General features: G+C 44.7%; 2 protein-coding genes across 2 annotated transcripts in view; one reads left to right on the top strand and one right to left on the bottom strand.

The window, feature by feature from the left end:
- The window catches only part of LOC145362493 (uncharacterized), a 46,379-nt gene that overhangs the window by 21,900 nt on the left and 9,704 nt on the right, over positions 1–14,775 (top strand). The window contains exons 4-6 of the mRNA XM_080218513.1: positions 6,836–7,618; positions 11,005–11,934; positions 12,588–12,593. Of these exons, the coding sequence (XP_080074639.1) occupies positions 6,836–7,618; positions 11,005–11,934; positions 12,588–12,593 (1,719 nt within the window). The remainder of the gene's footprint in view (positions 1–6,835; positions 7,619–11,004; positions 11,935–12,587; positions 12,594–14,775) is intronic.
- LOC145362309 (uncharacterized) lies at positions 2,244–3,688 on the bottom strand. Its single transcript, XM_080218390.1, has one exon. It carries the CDS (start codon positions 3,336–3,338, stop codon positions 2,244–2,246), a length of 1,095 nt encoding a protein of 364 aa, XP_080074516.1. The 5' UTR covers positions 3,339–3,688.

Genomic DNA, 14,775 nt, shown 5'->3' with positions numbered 1-14,775 from the left:
TTCAGGAGAATTGGGAGGGTGAACATTAGATACAGCAGAGTGAGAATGGAGGGAGAGTGTGTGGGATGGAGATTTACAGCTTTTAGGGAATGAGAGAGGAAAGAATGTTCCACAGAAACTAGAATTATTATTGTAAAAGACTGAGTTTTATTTGCTGTAAAAATGTAAGAGTTTAATTGCTGTGTATGTAAAGAATGTGCAATGAAGATAAACGTACTGACAAGAGAGACCTTCAAACTCTGATTCGCCTGAACATTTAAAACTGTGTAAATAAGGGATTGTACAGAATCAGCTAAAGGGATATATTGAACCAGTTCTCTTGTATTCCTGTCTAAGATAATGAGAGAAGGTGGTGTGTCAGTAATTTAGGATCCAGTTAAATTAATCGACTGATCAAATGGACCAATAGTCACGTAACAACAGCCCCAACTCTGACATGAGGTAATCATCACTTTGGGGATAAAAGTAGAGATTCTGAAGGTCTTCCTTGCGAACCAAATATTGAAGACTCCCGAGGCTGAGTTCCAAGGAAATTCTTGTCAGAAAAGGAGTCAGACTCCCGAGGCTGAACTCCTGTGAAAGAAGGAGCCAGACAGGGGTACGCTTCTACAGACTGATCACCCACATGAAGTGGTAAAAGTCAATGTCTTGAAGTGGTTCAGTAAAACTTTTTCATTCAATAAACTTTTTTAAATTTACTAATTCACATTTGGACCTGATGTCCTTGACTCAGTTGTCATATTGTCAGTCACATTCTAGCACATAGCAAAGCCAATGTTGTATTTGCTTTTATAGTATAGAAACATAGGAACTATAAGCAGGAGTAGGAGAGTCTGCTCCACCATTCATCTTGATCATGGCTGATCACCAAATTCAATATCCTGATCCCCCCCTTTCTCCCATATTCCTTGATCCTCTTACCCCAAGAGCTGTATCTAATTTCTTCTTGAAATCAATCAGTGTTTTGGCCTCAACTATAGGGTGGCACAGTGCCAAGCACTGCTGCCTCACAGCGCCAGGGACCCACCTTCAATTCCAGACTTGAGTGACTGTGCGAGTTTGCACGTTCTCCATGTCTGCATGGGCTTCCTCCAAGTGCTCCAGTTTCCGACCACAGACCAAAGGTGTGCAGGTTGGGTGGATTTGCAATGCGAAATTCCATCTTCGTGTTCCAAGATGTGTAGGTTGGATGGATTAGCCATGTTAAGTGTGTGAGGTTATGGGCATAGGGTGGGACAAAGGGCCTGGGTAAGGTCACTGTTCGAGAGAGTCGGTGCAGACCTGATGGGCTGAATGGTCTTCTAGATTATAGGGATTCGATGATTTACTATCTACAATCTGGGGTGTTGTTAGAACATAGATCCATAGAACATTACAGCACAGAAACAGGCCTTTTGGCCCTTCTTGGTTGCGTCAAATCATTTTTCTGCCTAATCCCACTGACATGCACCTGGACCATATCCCTCCAAACCCCTCTCATCCATGTTCCTGTCCAAGTTTTTCTTAAATGTTAAAAGTGAGCACTCTTCATGGCACTCTATTCTTCTTTTCCTGATGACATTCTATCACTGCCCATCTCTGTGGAGTTTGACTTTGGACCTGAATAGTTCTTATCAACTTGCTTACATGCTGTTTCTTTTGGGTGTCTGGTCTCCCAGTGCAACTTTCTATAACTCTGCTATTTGTCTGGTACATCTATGATTCATTCACAATGTGACTTTAAGGCTATTACTTAACTATGTCCACCCAGGCATGCCAAATATTGACCCTTGCAACAGAGTCAACTAAGGACACAGGGACACTCACATGAGAAATTTGTGAGGGATTCATTTTCTGTTGAAGAACTTGCCAATTCGTCTCACTCAGTTTACAAACATTGCATCAATCTACTCTCTTTTTTTGGCCAAGTGGCAGCCTGCATCTTGTTTTCATGTTTTTTTGCTGCCAGATGGAGCTGTCCTTTGTTCTGCCACTAACACCTTATTCTGGACCAATGCTTTGTTTCTTTGCAACAACCATTACCTCTCCCTTTCGTTCCAGGACATTTTTGTCATTTGATCTCACTCACCCTCTCACCAATCCCTAACTTAAACATCAATCTACTGAAAGCAAAGTAGTGAGACCGGCCATTCCAGCAGAAAGAAACCTTCCGACCCTCCCACTTCACCCACTATCAGAATGAACATGGTTCTGTCCTGGATATAATTAACTGCAGCAATAACAGCAGAATCCAACTCCTGTCATCACTTATGAACTTGTTGGTGTCTCAGCAGGGCAGATGACTGAGTGAATCCCTTCCCACAGTCAGTGCAGGTGAAAGGCCTCTCCCCGGTGTGAACTCGCTGGTGTGTCCGCAGGGCGGATGATGTTCTAAACCTCTTTGTACAGTGAGAGCAGCTGAACGGTCTCTCCCCAGTGTGAAAGCGCTGGTGAATCATCAGTACCTGGGAGCTTTTGAATCCCCGCCCACAGTCGGTGCATCTAAAGGGTCTCTCGTTGGTGTGAGTGACTTTGTGTCTCAGCAGGGCGGATGACTGAGCAAAACGCTGTCCACACACAAAGCAGGTGAATGGCCTCTGCCCAGTGTGAACTCGTTGGTGTGTCTGTAAGGTGGATGAATCACTGAATCCCTTCTCACAGTGAGAACAGGTGAATGGTTTCTCCCCAGTGTGAACTCGCTGGTGCACCCGGAGGTGTGATGATGTTTTGAATCTCTTTGTGCAGTGAGAGCAGCTGAACGGTCTCTCCTCAGTGTGACTGCGCTGATGGGACATCAGCTCCTGAGACCTTTTGAAACCACGCCCACAGTGGGAGCATTTAAAGGGTTTCTCATTGGTTTGAGTGACTTTGTGCATCAGCAGATGGGATGACTGAGTGAACTCATTCCCACACTTGGTGCCATTGAATGACCCGACTCCAGTGTGAACCTGCTGGTGTGTCAGGAGGCTGGATGACCGCGTGAAGCATTTCCCACATTTGGAGCAGGTAAACGGTTTCTCACCAGTGTGAACTCGCTGATGTGTCTGCAAGTGAGATAACTGAGTGAATCCCTTCCCACATTGAGAGCAGGTGAATGGCCTCTCCCCAGAATGAACACGCTGGTGTGTCTGCATATTGGAAAACTGAGTGAATCCCTTCCCACACATTGTGCAAGTGAACGGTCTCTCCTTGGTGTGAACTCGCTGGTGAATCCGCAGGCTGGATGAATCACTGAATCCCTTCCCACACTGAGGGCAGGTGAATGGCCTCAACCCAGTGTGACTGTGCTGATGTGTTTCCAGTTTGGATGGATACTTAAACCCCTTCCCACAGTCCCCACATTTCCAACGTTTCTCCATGATGCAGGTGTCCTTGTGTCTCTCCAGGTCAGACAATCAGTCAAAGCTACAGAGGGTTACAGTTCCCCCCGCTGCTGGTAACCATGTGGTTTTCGTTCAGGCTGTAGAACTGGTTAAAGCTCTTTCCACAGTCAGTTCACTGGAGCACTCGTACTCGGAAGTGTATGTGTCTTGGTCCTTTTCCAGCCACACTGATGTTTAAAGCCTTCTGAAGCAAACAGAACAGACAAAGACATTCACCTTCTAGAATCAGAGGCCGTTGATATTCACTTTGCAATGAATCAAATGCAAATGCCAGATCCTGACATGACGTTTGGTTTGAGGTTTCTTGCTGAAAATTCTTCCCTTCTAATATCCTGTAAAAGAGTTTACAAAAGGCATTACTGTCAGTACGGGGTAGAAATTCAGAACAGACAATTCTAGTTTCTATGGAACATTTTTTCCTCATTCATTCCCCAAAAGCTGTAAATCTCCATCCCCCACCCTCTCCTTCCCTTCTCATTCTGTTGTATCTAATATTCACCCTCCCAATTCACCAAAGATCCTCAGACAGCACCTTCCAAAACCAGGACCATTTCCATCTGAAGGATAAGGGCAGCAGTTACTTGGGAGTTCCCCTCCAAGCCACTCACTATCCTGACTTGGAAATATATCGCCATTCGGAATGCCCTGCCTGCTGCAGTTGTAAATGCACCTAGTTTGGGGGCGTTTAAGAGATCTATGGATAGGTTTATGGACGAAAAGGGATTGGTATAGGCTAGTGGGTCATTGTTTTTGTAACTGGTCGGCGCAACATCGTGGGCCGAAGGGCCTGTTCTGCGCTGTAATGTTCTATGTTCTATTCCTTTTCAGTCACTGGGTCAAAATCCAGAAATTCTCTCCCTACCAGCAGTGTGGGTTAACACAGTGAGAAGTCTGACAACACCAGTTTAAAGGTGAGTGGAGTTCACTCTCCACACACCTGACGAAGGGGCAAACCCCTAAAGCTTGTGGGTTTACTATCAAATAAACCTGTTGGACTTTAACTTGGCATTGTGAGACTTCTTAGTGTGTTTACCCCAATCCAATGCCGGCATCTCCACATCATTGTGGGTTAACCCACAAATAGAGACTGTAGCGATTCAAGATTTTAGCTCACCATCACTTTCTCAATGGCAACTAGGGATGGGCAATAAATGCTGACCAGTCAGCGACATCCATGTCTCATGAATGAGTAAATTAAAAGATTTCCCTGAGGGTGCTGATTGAGGCTGATTGATAGATCCATGCTCACTGCTTCCTGTCCTGGACACAGAGAGCTGAAAATCTTTAAGCTGACAGCCACGTTACAGTTTTACATTTGGCCATTAATGAGCAGACTGATGATGTTTGTAATACACTGTATTACCTGGTTACAGACTCATGAAGAATGTGAGGAGGGTCTTTATTTAGGCAGCGAGAGTGACCGGGAAGTTAAAAAAAACTGAAGCCCAGAATGAGAAAAGAAATGGAAAGGGGGGGGAAAGAAAGTGTTTTACTCACAAATGTTGGAGACAGAAGGAAGTTTGATTCTGCCTGAAGCTCAGTCTTCATTCAGAGACAGAGCAGCAGCAGCAGCTTTGCTGGGCAGGAATGAGCAGCTCAACAAGCTCAATGTCCACGTCCGCATTCAGACAATGGGGAGCTCTGATTGGCTGGAGGACCAGCGTCCTTCCGGTCCTCCAGCTCTTCTCATTGGTCAATACCTCAGCGCGACGGCCGAGGAAGGGGGACACGCCCCGCACATGCGCAGTTTCCCCTCTCCATTGGACATGCGCAGTCCGGACCAGGGGGGCAGGGGGAGACCACCGAGCGGCTTCTCGCTCTGGGCGGAGCCGCCAGCCGCTTGTCTGGAAACCTTGGCTCGAGGAGGGGGAGGGGAACAATGGGTGGGGGCGGGGCTCCCGGGTCCGCGAGCCTGGGCCTGCGCACTGGAACCCCGAGACGTCACCGCGGAGCAGAGTGATTCCTATTGGCTGATTTGGGCTCTGTCGTGGCGTCACGAGTTGTCCACTGAGTTTCCGAGTGAAACTTCCTCCTCTGGGCAACATCCGGGAGGGAATCAATGTCTCCCCCTTTCCATTTCTATTCTCATTCTGGGGGAAATTGGGGACCTGCAGCAACTGAAGGGTAAGGGAGTGAATCCAGTGAGGCTGCAGACTCTGGAAACATTAAAGACGAACATTGGAATGAGGAGCAGGAGCAGCCCAGGCCCAGGTATCTCTCATTCTCTCTCAAAGACATTGACATCCTTTAGCTCTCTCACTGTGACACGTTTATATATCTGGCTAATCGGATGGCCTCTTACCCAATGTTCATAATTCAAGGGGGAGTTTTCCCAGGAGAGGGCTAACATTTTAATGAACAGTAAATTTGTATGGGAGAGAAATATGTTTAATGTATACGATATACATGGTATGTACTATGTTATTTACTATTCCCTATTTCTTGTCTTAAAATATGTAGCAGTGTATCAACATGATCTATTTCCAGTGATGGAAACATTACAACATGGAAGGCACCCATTTGGCAACTCAAATCCATGCCAATCTCTGTAGAGCAATTAGGTCAATCCCATTCCCTCTCTGTATCCCCATTCCCCCGTGTTTCATGTCACAATGGAAGTTCCAAAGGAGTGGAGTTGGGTCATGGCACTGAGGTGCAAATAGGTGGTCTTAATGATGTGGCAATGTGGCTGGAAGCTCAACTTGGGCTGAAATATTTTACCATGGTTGTAAAGAGATTGGTTCAGCCTCAGACAGCTGCCAGAAAGAGGGAGAGATTTGCTGATGAGGGAGTGGAGTTTGTAGTGGGGACTGAAGACAATGGGTTCAGTCTTCCCAGTGTTTATATGAAAGAAATTTCTGTTCTTTTGCTACTGGATGTCAGACAAGTCAGGATGGTGTGTGAGTTGGAGGGGAACTTGAAGGTGATGGTGTTCCCATCTGTTTGCTACACTGGTCCTTCTAGATGGGTGGAGGTTGAGGGTTTGGGAAACTTTCTGCCAAAGTCCTAATTGAGTTGTCAGTGTCCAAATCCCTCTCCTACTTCTCTCTATCTTCTCTCACAGTGTCCAGAGTCTTGTGTCCAGACCGTGTGGTAGATTTCCTAACCTGAAGGATATCAGTGAACCCACTGGGTTTTTATGACAATCCAGCAGCTTTTATGATCACTTTTTTCCTCGTGCCAGCCCCACAAATGACCAGATTCATTCACAATTTCACAACCTGCCTTTGTGTTTTTGTAGGTTCTCTCACTTTTTTTTCTGTTTTAAATCAGTTTCACAGGGTTTTAGAAGAGGAGGATTTGCAGTTGGGAAACTGAAACCAAATATTATATCAAAGCCTGGTGGAGCTAACCAATTTATTGTAACCTGAATATCAGTGTGTTTCGAACATGGAAGGAAATAGCACCATTCATAATGAAGCAAAACTGTACACGTGTTCTGTGTGTGGTCAAGACTTCAACCAATCATCCAGCCTTTCAGAACATAATTGCAGTCACAACAGGGAGAAGCTGTGGAAATGTGGGGACTGTGGGAAGGAATTCGATTATCCATCCCAGCTGGAGATTCATCAGCGCAGTCACACTGGGGAGAGACCATTCACCTGCTCCCAGTGTGGGAAGGGATTCACTCAGTCAAACAGCTTACATGTTCACCAGAGGACTCACACTGAGGAGAGACCATTCACCTGCCCCCAGTGTGGGAAGGGATTCACTACCTCATCCCATCTGCAGAAACATCAGCGAATTCACACCGGGGAGAGGCCGTTCACCTGCTCTGTGTGTGGGAAGGGATTCACTCAGTCTTCCAACCTCATGTTACACCAGCGAATTCACACTGGGGAGAGGCCATTCACTTGCTCTCAGTGTGGGAAGAGATTTGCTCAGTCAGCCACCCTCTTCACACACCAGCGGATTCACACTGAAGAGAGACCTTTTAAATGTCCAGACTGTGGAAAATGCTTTAAAAATTCTGTAAATCTGCACTATCATCAACGTGTTCACACTAATGAGAAACCATTCAGGTGCTCTCACTGTGGGACTGGGTTCAAGCAATCATCTCAACTGACTGTACACCAGCGCACTCACACTGGGGAGAGACCGTTCACCTGTTCCCAGTGTGGGGATGGATTTGCTCACTCATCCACTCTGCTGACACACCAGCGAATTCACACTGGGGAGAAGCCGTTCATTTGTTCCAAGTGTGGAAAGGGATTCAATCAGTCTTCCAATCTGCTGAGACACCAGCGAGTTCACAAGTAACTGTTGTGATTGGATTTTGCTGTTTTCATGTTCAGACTGTTGAACCTTTGGGTCTGTTTCTGCTGAATTGAAAAGCGATTCCAGCTCTGTTATAGGTGTTGTTATAATTGGTCTTAAAGGGGAGGATATGGGGTCAGGAAACTTGCACGGAACATCAGATCAGGATTGGATGAAATTGCACAACGTATTATAACCTGAACAGCAAAAAATTTTGAACGTGGAAGAAAATAGCACCGTTTTCATTATCTAAAAGTTGCAAGATCTGGGGAAGATTCCAGTAGATTGCAAAATAGCAAATGTAACTCCTTTACTCAAAAAAAGGAAGAAGGCAAAAAAGTAACTAAAGGCCACTTAATCGAAAATCTGATGTAGGGAAAATATTAAAGCTTTATTAAAGATATCATGAGAATGAGAAAAAGTCAGACAATAAGAGAGAGTCAACACGGTTTGAGAAAGGGATATCATATTCAACCTATTTACTGGAGTTCTTTGAAGGAGTCACATACGCTTTGGATAAAGGGGGTTAGTTGGCTGGGTGGCTGGTTTGTGATGCACAGTTTTACCAACAGCACAGTTCAATTGTCGTGCCAACCAAGGTTATTCATGAAGGTGCTGTCTCCTCAATTTTGCCCCTCACCTGAGGTGTGGTGATCTAAGATGATGAAAGGTATGGATAAAGTAGACGTGGAGCAGATGCTTCCTCTTCTGGGGCATTCTAGGATGAGCGGTCTAGTCTTAGGATAAGGGGTAGCAAATCTAAAACAGAGTTGAAGAGAAACTGCTTCTCCCAAAGGGTTGTGAATCTGTGGAATTCACATTGCAGTGGATGTTGGGACAGTGAGAAAATTTAAGGAGGAGTTAAACAGATTTTTAATTGGTAATGAGTTGAAGTGTTTTGGGGAGAAGGCAGGAAAATAGGAATGAGGAGCATTTCAGCCGTGACCGAATGATGGAATAGACTCAGTTGGCCGAATGGTCTAATTCTGCTCCTATATCTTATGAATTTATGATCCTCAGGTTAAGTGACCATCAGTCAGCTCTCCTTCTCAGTGAGACATCTGGGAGATGGTGACTTTATATATTGGTAAATGGGGCAGCAAAGGTGAATGTACTGTACTTAGATTTCCAAAATGCATCTGATAAGCTGCCACATCAAAGCTTAATACGGAAAATAGAATCTCACAGTGTAGAGGGGTAACATGACATGGAAAGATGATTGGCTAGCTAACAGGAAACAGAGTTGGCACACATGGATCTTTATCTGGTTGGCAGGATGTGACAAGTGATGTGCCAAAGTGATCAGACCTGGGACCCCGACTTTTAACAATTTATATAAATGACTTGGATGCAAGCATGGTCGTTAAATTTGCTGAGGAGAAAATAAGTTGTGAAGAGGATGTAAGGAATGTAGATAGGTTCAGCTAATGGGCAAAGATTTGGCAAATTGAGTATAAGATGGGCAAATGTGGAATTATCAATTTTGGCTGGAATTCCTGCCAAATTTTAAAAAAACATTAAATGGTGAGAGATTGCAGAACTCTGAGATTCAGAGGGATCTGGGTCTCCTAAAGCATGAATCACAAAAGGCTGAAACGCAAGTACAACAAGTAATCAGGAAAGTTAATAGAATGTTATTGTTTATTCTGAGGAAATTGGTTACAAAGGGAGTGAGCTTATGTTTCAGTCATACAGGACACTGGTGACACCACATCTGGAGTGTTATTAAAGTACTGAACTCCTTATTTAAGTAAAATGTAAATGCATTGGAAGCAGTTCAGAGAATGCCTACCAGATTAATACAATAAAATTGGCAGGTTGTCTTACGAGGAAAGATTGGAGTGTCTGGGCTTGTGTCCACCGGAGTTCAAAAGAGTAAGAGGTACTTTGATTAAAGCCCTTTAGGTTTGAGGGTTATTGACTGGGTTGATGTGGAAAGGATGTTTTTTTTCTTGTGGGAGAATCTTGAAGAAGGAGACACTATTTAAAATGTGTTGCTAATTTAAGACAGAGATGGGGAGAAATGTTTTCTTTCAGAGAATCATGGATCTTTGGAACTCTCTTCCTCAAAAGGCAGAGGAACCAGAATCTTGGAATATTTTGAAGACAGAACAAAATGATCTCCTAATTAACAAGGAGATGGAAGATTATTGGTGAGGGTAGTGGGCAGGAATGTGGGGTTGAGGTCATCCCCAATGTCGGAACAGGCTCGAGGGGTTGAGTGGCCTCTTTCTGTTCCTAATTATTATGTTTGAATGGGTCTGTTTCTATTAATAAACAGCAGTCCATTTATATGTCTGTTAATATTGTTAATAATAGTCAAATAAATTGGCTTTGTGTTAAACACATGGTGCTATGCCTTTTCAATATCTCTTACACAGAATAGTCCAAAGACATGTGAGTTACGTTGATTGACCATGGTAAAATTGACCCTAGTGTCTGTGGGAATAGGAAGGTTATTAAGTAAGGTTACAGGAATAGGGTCTGGGTGGGATTGTGGTTGGTGCAGACTGGATGAGATGAATAGCCTCCTTCTGCATTGTAGGGATTCTATAATTCTAGTCTTGTAATAGAATATTGTAACTATGTTAATATATTTCAAGGCATCGTTATTCTGATAGAGAAGGAGTGCATGTCAACTCCCCGTACAGCAATCCAGTTAGACCCATTGCCCCTCCATATACTCATTCTCCTGCAAGAGTATTTGCTTCAAATGCATATCCAATTTCATTTTGAAATCTTTAACTGCCTTCACTGCCACCAGATCCGTGGGCACCTAGTTCCAGATCATGACCACTTGCTGCACCCACCATATCTCCAACCAGGTAATGAGTGCCGCATAATGCACACATTTGAACAGGAAGTGATGAGCATTGATTCATTAACCAACATGAATTGGCACCTTTAGGAGAATTGGGAGGCTGTTTATTGGGATACAGCAGGGTAAGAATAGTGGGGAAAAGTGAAGCATTTTCTATAAAAACTGGACTGGTCTTTTCTGAATTTCTAAGTTGCACTGACAGTGATGAATTTTGGAAATTCGTGTTATAGGATATCAGAAGAGGATTTCCAGACAGAAACCTCAAAATAAATACTCGTGGTGATCTGACAGATTAACTCCATTCATCGGAACCTGGACAACATCAGTCTTTGGAATCTACAAAGGGAAATACTTATCTGTTCTGCCTGCTTCAAGAGATTTCAACCATAAGTGTGATTGGAAAAGTATGGAGTCACACAGATCCGAGTGAGAGTGTTCCAGTGAACTGACTGTGGAAAAAAACTCCAACACAGCTTGAAAAGACATCACCAGTCACATTTGGGGTGAGACCGTTCAGGTGTTTTGTTGTGGATGAGGCTTCAGCTGACTGTCAAACTGCGAGAGACACATGGACACCGGCACCATGGAGAAGCCATGGAAATGTGGAGACTGTGGTAAAGGATTCCATTTTCCACACCAACTGGAAACTCATCGATGTAATCACACTGGGGACAGGCCGTTCATTTGCTTGGAGTGTGGGAAGGGATTTGCTCATTCATCCTCCCTGCAGACACACAAACGAGTTCACACAGGGGACTGGCCATTCACCTGCCCCGAGTGTGGGAAAGGATTCAAAAGTTCATCCCACCTGCAGAAACACAATCGGGTTCACAGCGGGGAGAAGCCATTCACCTGCTCCGATTGTGGGAAGGGATTCAGTGAATCATCCAACTTGCTGATGCATCAGCGAGTTCACACTGGGGAGAAATGGTTCACGTGCTCGGAGTGTGGGAAGGGATTCACTCAGTTATCCCACCTGCAGACACATGAGCGAGTTCACACCGGGGAAAGGCCATTCCTCTGCTCTGACTGTGGGAAGGGATTCAGTAATTCATCCAACCTGCAGAGGCACCAGCGAATTCACACCAGGGAGAGACTGTTCAGCTGCTCCGAGTGTGGGAAGGGATTCACTGATTCATCCTATCTGCTGATACATCAGCGCGTTCACACTGGGGAGAGGCCGTTCATCTGCTCTGAGTGTGGGAAGCGTTTCCCTTATGCATCAAATCTGCAAAAACACCGCCGATTGCACACTGGGGAGAGACCATTCACCTGCTCCGACTGTGGGAAAACATTCACTCAGTCATCCCACCTGCAGACACACCAGCGAGTTCACACCGGAGGCAGACCATTCACCTGCTCTCACTGTGGGAAAGGATTCAGTAATTCATCCAACCTGCGGACACACCAGCGAGTTCACACTGGGGACAGACCATTTACCTGCTGTGTGTGTGCAAAGGGATTCACTAAATCTTCACAACTGCTGAGACACCAGTGAGTTCACAAGCAATGACAGGGATTCGATTCTGCTGTTAATCACATCCAGGACTGAACCATGATCTCTGACAGTTGGTGAAATGGGAGGGTCGGAGGGTTTCTTTCTACTGGACTGGCCAGTCTTGCTTCCAGTGGGCTGATGCTGTTTGAGCCTGAGAAAGCACATTTCCACTGGAATGATCCACAAAAGCTAAAGACAACATTTAATCTATCCTACACAGTAAAGAGTGTTTATCCTACCACTACAGGTTGATCTAAAATAAATACATTTGTCTCTGTTCCATTGAGTCTACAGCACAGGGCCAGGCCAGTCAGCTCAATTGGTCTGTGTCATGTTTCCAGTGTTCAAAGGCCGATGATATTCAAGTCCTGATGAATCAAGTGACTCTGTCAGATTTTGATGTTTAGTTTGACTTTCCTGACCGTGAACCTTTCAAATAAATAATCTGTAAAATGAATTTAAGACAGAATCAAAGAAATATAAAAGAGAATCCACAAAAACACACAGGCAGGTTGTGAAATAGAGCTAAATTAATCTTGGATCAGTACCTGGGACTTTGATGTTGTGGCCATTTCAGAGACATGGATAGAGCAGGGGCAGGAATGGTTGTTGCAGGTTCCAGGGTTCAAATGCTTCAGTCGGAGTAGAGAAGGAGGTAGAAGGGGGGGAGGGGTAGCATTATTAGTCAAGGATTGTATCACAGTGTCAGAGAAGAAGTTTGATGAGGACTTGTCTGTTGAGGTAGTATGGGCTGAGATTAGAAATAGGAGAGGAGAGGTCACCCTGTTGGGAGTCTTTTACAGACCTCCTAAAAGTTCTAGAGAGGTTGAGGAAAGGATTGCGGAGACAATCCTGGATAGGAGTGAAAGTAATAGGGTAATTGTTATGGGGGACTTTAACTTTACTAATATTGATTGGAATAGCTATAGCTCTAGCTCATTAGAGGGGTCAGTTTTTGCACAAAGCGTGCAGGAAGGTTTTTTGACTCAGTATGTAGACAGACCAACTAGAGGTGAGGCTATATTGGATTTGGTGCTGGGAAGTGAGCCAGACCAGGTGTTAGACTTGGAAGTTGGTGTGCATTTTGGTGATAGTGACCACAATTTGGTTACGTTCACCTTAGTGATGGAAAGGGATAAGCATGAACCTCGGGACAGTAGTTTTAGCTGGGGGAAGGGTAATTATGGGGCTATTAGGAGAGAATTAAGAAGCATAGGTTGGACTAGGAGACAACAAGGGCGGGGAACGTCTGAAATGTGGAGTTTTTTCAAGGAGCAGCTACTGCGAGTCCTTGATATGTATGTCCCTGTCAGACAAGGAGGAATTGGTCGAGCAAGGGAACTGTGGTGTACTAAAAAAGTTGTTTCGCTGGTTAAAAGGGAAAAGGATGCTTATGTCAGGATGAGACTTGAGGGCTCAGGTAGTGCACTGGAAAGCTTTAGATTGGCTAGGAGGGAGTTAAAGAGTGAGTTAAGAAGAGCTAAAAGAGGACACGGGAAGACTTTAGCTGATAGGATTAAGGAGAATCCTAAGGCATTCTATCGATATGTTAAGAACAGAAGATTGGTTAGGGCAAGATTAGGGCCAGTTAGAGACAGCAGTGGGAAGTTATGTGTGGAACCGGAAGAGATTGGAGAGGCATTGAACCAATAGTTCTCTTTGGTATTCACGCAGGGAGACATAAATGTAGCTGTGGAGAACACTGGGTTACAGGGTTGTAAACTGGATAGTATTGCAGTTGATAAGGAGGATGTGCTAGATATTCTTGAGGGCTTGAAAATAGATAAGTCCCCTGGGCCGGACGGGATTTACCCTAGGATTCTCTGGGAGGCAAGAGAGGCGATTGCAGAGCCTCTGGCTCTGATCTTCAGGTCGTCATTGGTCACAGGTATAGTGCCAGAGGATTGGAGGATAACGAATGTTGTCCCATTGTTTAAGAAGGGGAACAGAGACTTCCCTGGGAATTATAGACCGGTGAGTCTTACTTCTGTTGTGGGCAAAGTTTTAGAAAAAATTATTAGGGATAGGATTTATAGTTATTTAGAGAGTAATGAATTGATTGGAGATAGTCAGCACGGTTTTGTGAAGGGTAGGTCGTGCCTTACTAACCTTATTGAGTTTTTTGAGAAAGTGACCAAAGAGGTGGATGGGGGTAAGGCAGTTGACCTGGTATATATGGACTTTAGTAAGGCGTTTGATAAGGTTCACCATGGAAGGCTTCTGCAGAAAATGCAGATGTTTGGGATTGGGGGTGATTTAGTTAATTGGATCAGGAATTGGCTAGCAGATAGGAGACAGAGGGTGGTGGTTGATGGAAAGTATTCGTCATGGAGTTTGGTTACAAGTGGTGTGCCTCAGGGATCTGTTTTGGGGCCACTGCTGTTTGTAATTTTTATAAACGATCTGGATGAGGATATAGTTGGGTGGATCAGTAAATTTGCTGATGACACCAAAGTCGGAGGAGTGGTAGATAGTGAAGAGGGGTGTCATAGTTTACAGAGAGACTTGGACAAGTTGCAGAGCTGGGCCGAGAGGTGGCAGATGGAGTTTAATGCGGAAAAGTGTGAGGTAATTCACTTTGGCAGGAATAACAGATGTGTAGAGTATAGGGTTAACGGTAGGACTTTGAATAGTGTTGATGAACAGAGGGATCTAGGTGTATGTGTACATAGATCCCTGAAAGTTGGGAATCAAGTAGATAGGGTTGTTAGGAAGGCATACGGTGTCTTGGCGTTTATTGGTAGGGGGATTGAATTTAGGAGCCGCAACGTCATGTTGCAACTGTACAAAACTCTGGTGCGTCTGCACTTGGAGTATTGTGTGCAGTTCTGGTCCTC

This window comes from Carcharhinus amblyrhynchos, unplaced genomic scaffold (genome assembly GCF_965287045.1).
Source record: "Carcharhinus amblyrhynchos unplaced genomic scaffold, sCarAmb.v2.hapA scaffold_38, whole genome shotgun sequence".
Lineage (NCBI taxonomy): Eukaryota > Metazoa > Chordata > Chondrichthyes > Carcharhiniformes > Carcharhinidae > Carcharhinus > Carcharhinus amblyrhynchos.
This window is presented reverse-complemented; position numbering and strand designations above follow the sequence as displayed.

What these genes read in the sequence shown, in the direction of transcription:
- LOC145362309 (XM_080218390.1), bottom strand. Translation starts at nt 3,338, where the DNA reads ATGGAGAAACGTTGGAAATGTGGGGACTGTGGGAAGGGGTTTAAGTAT.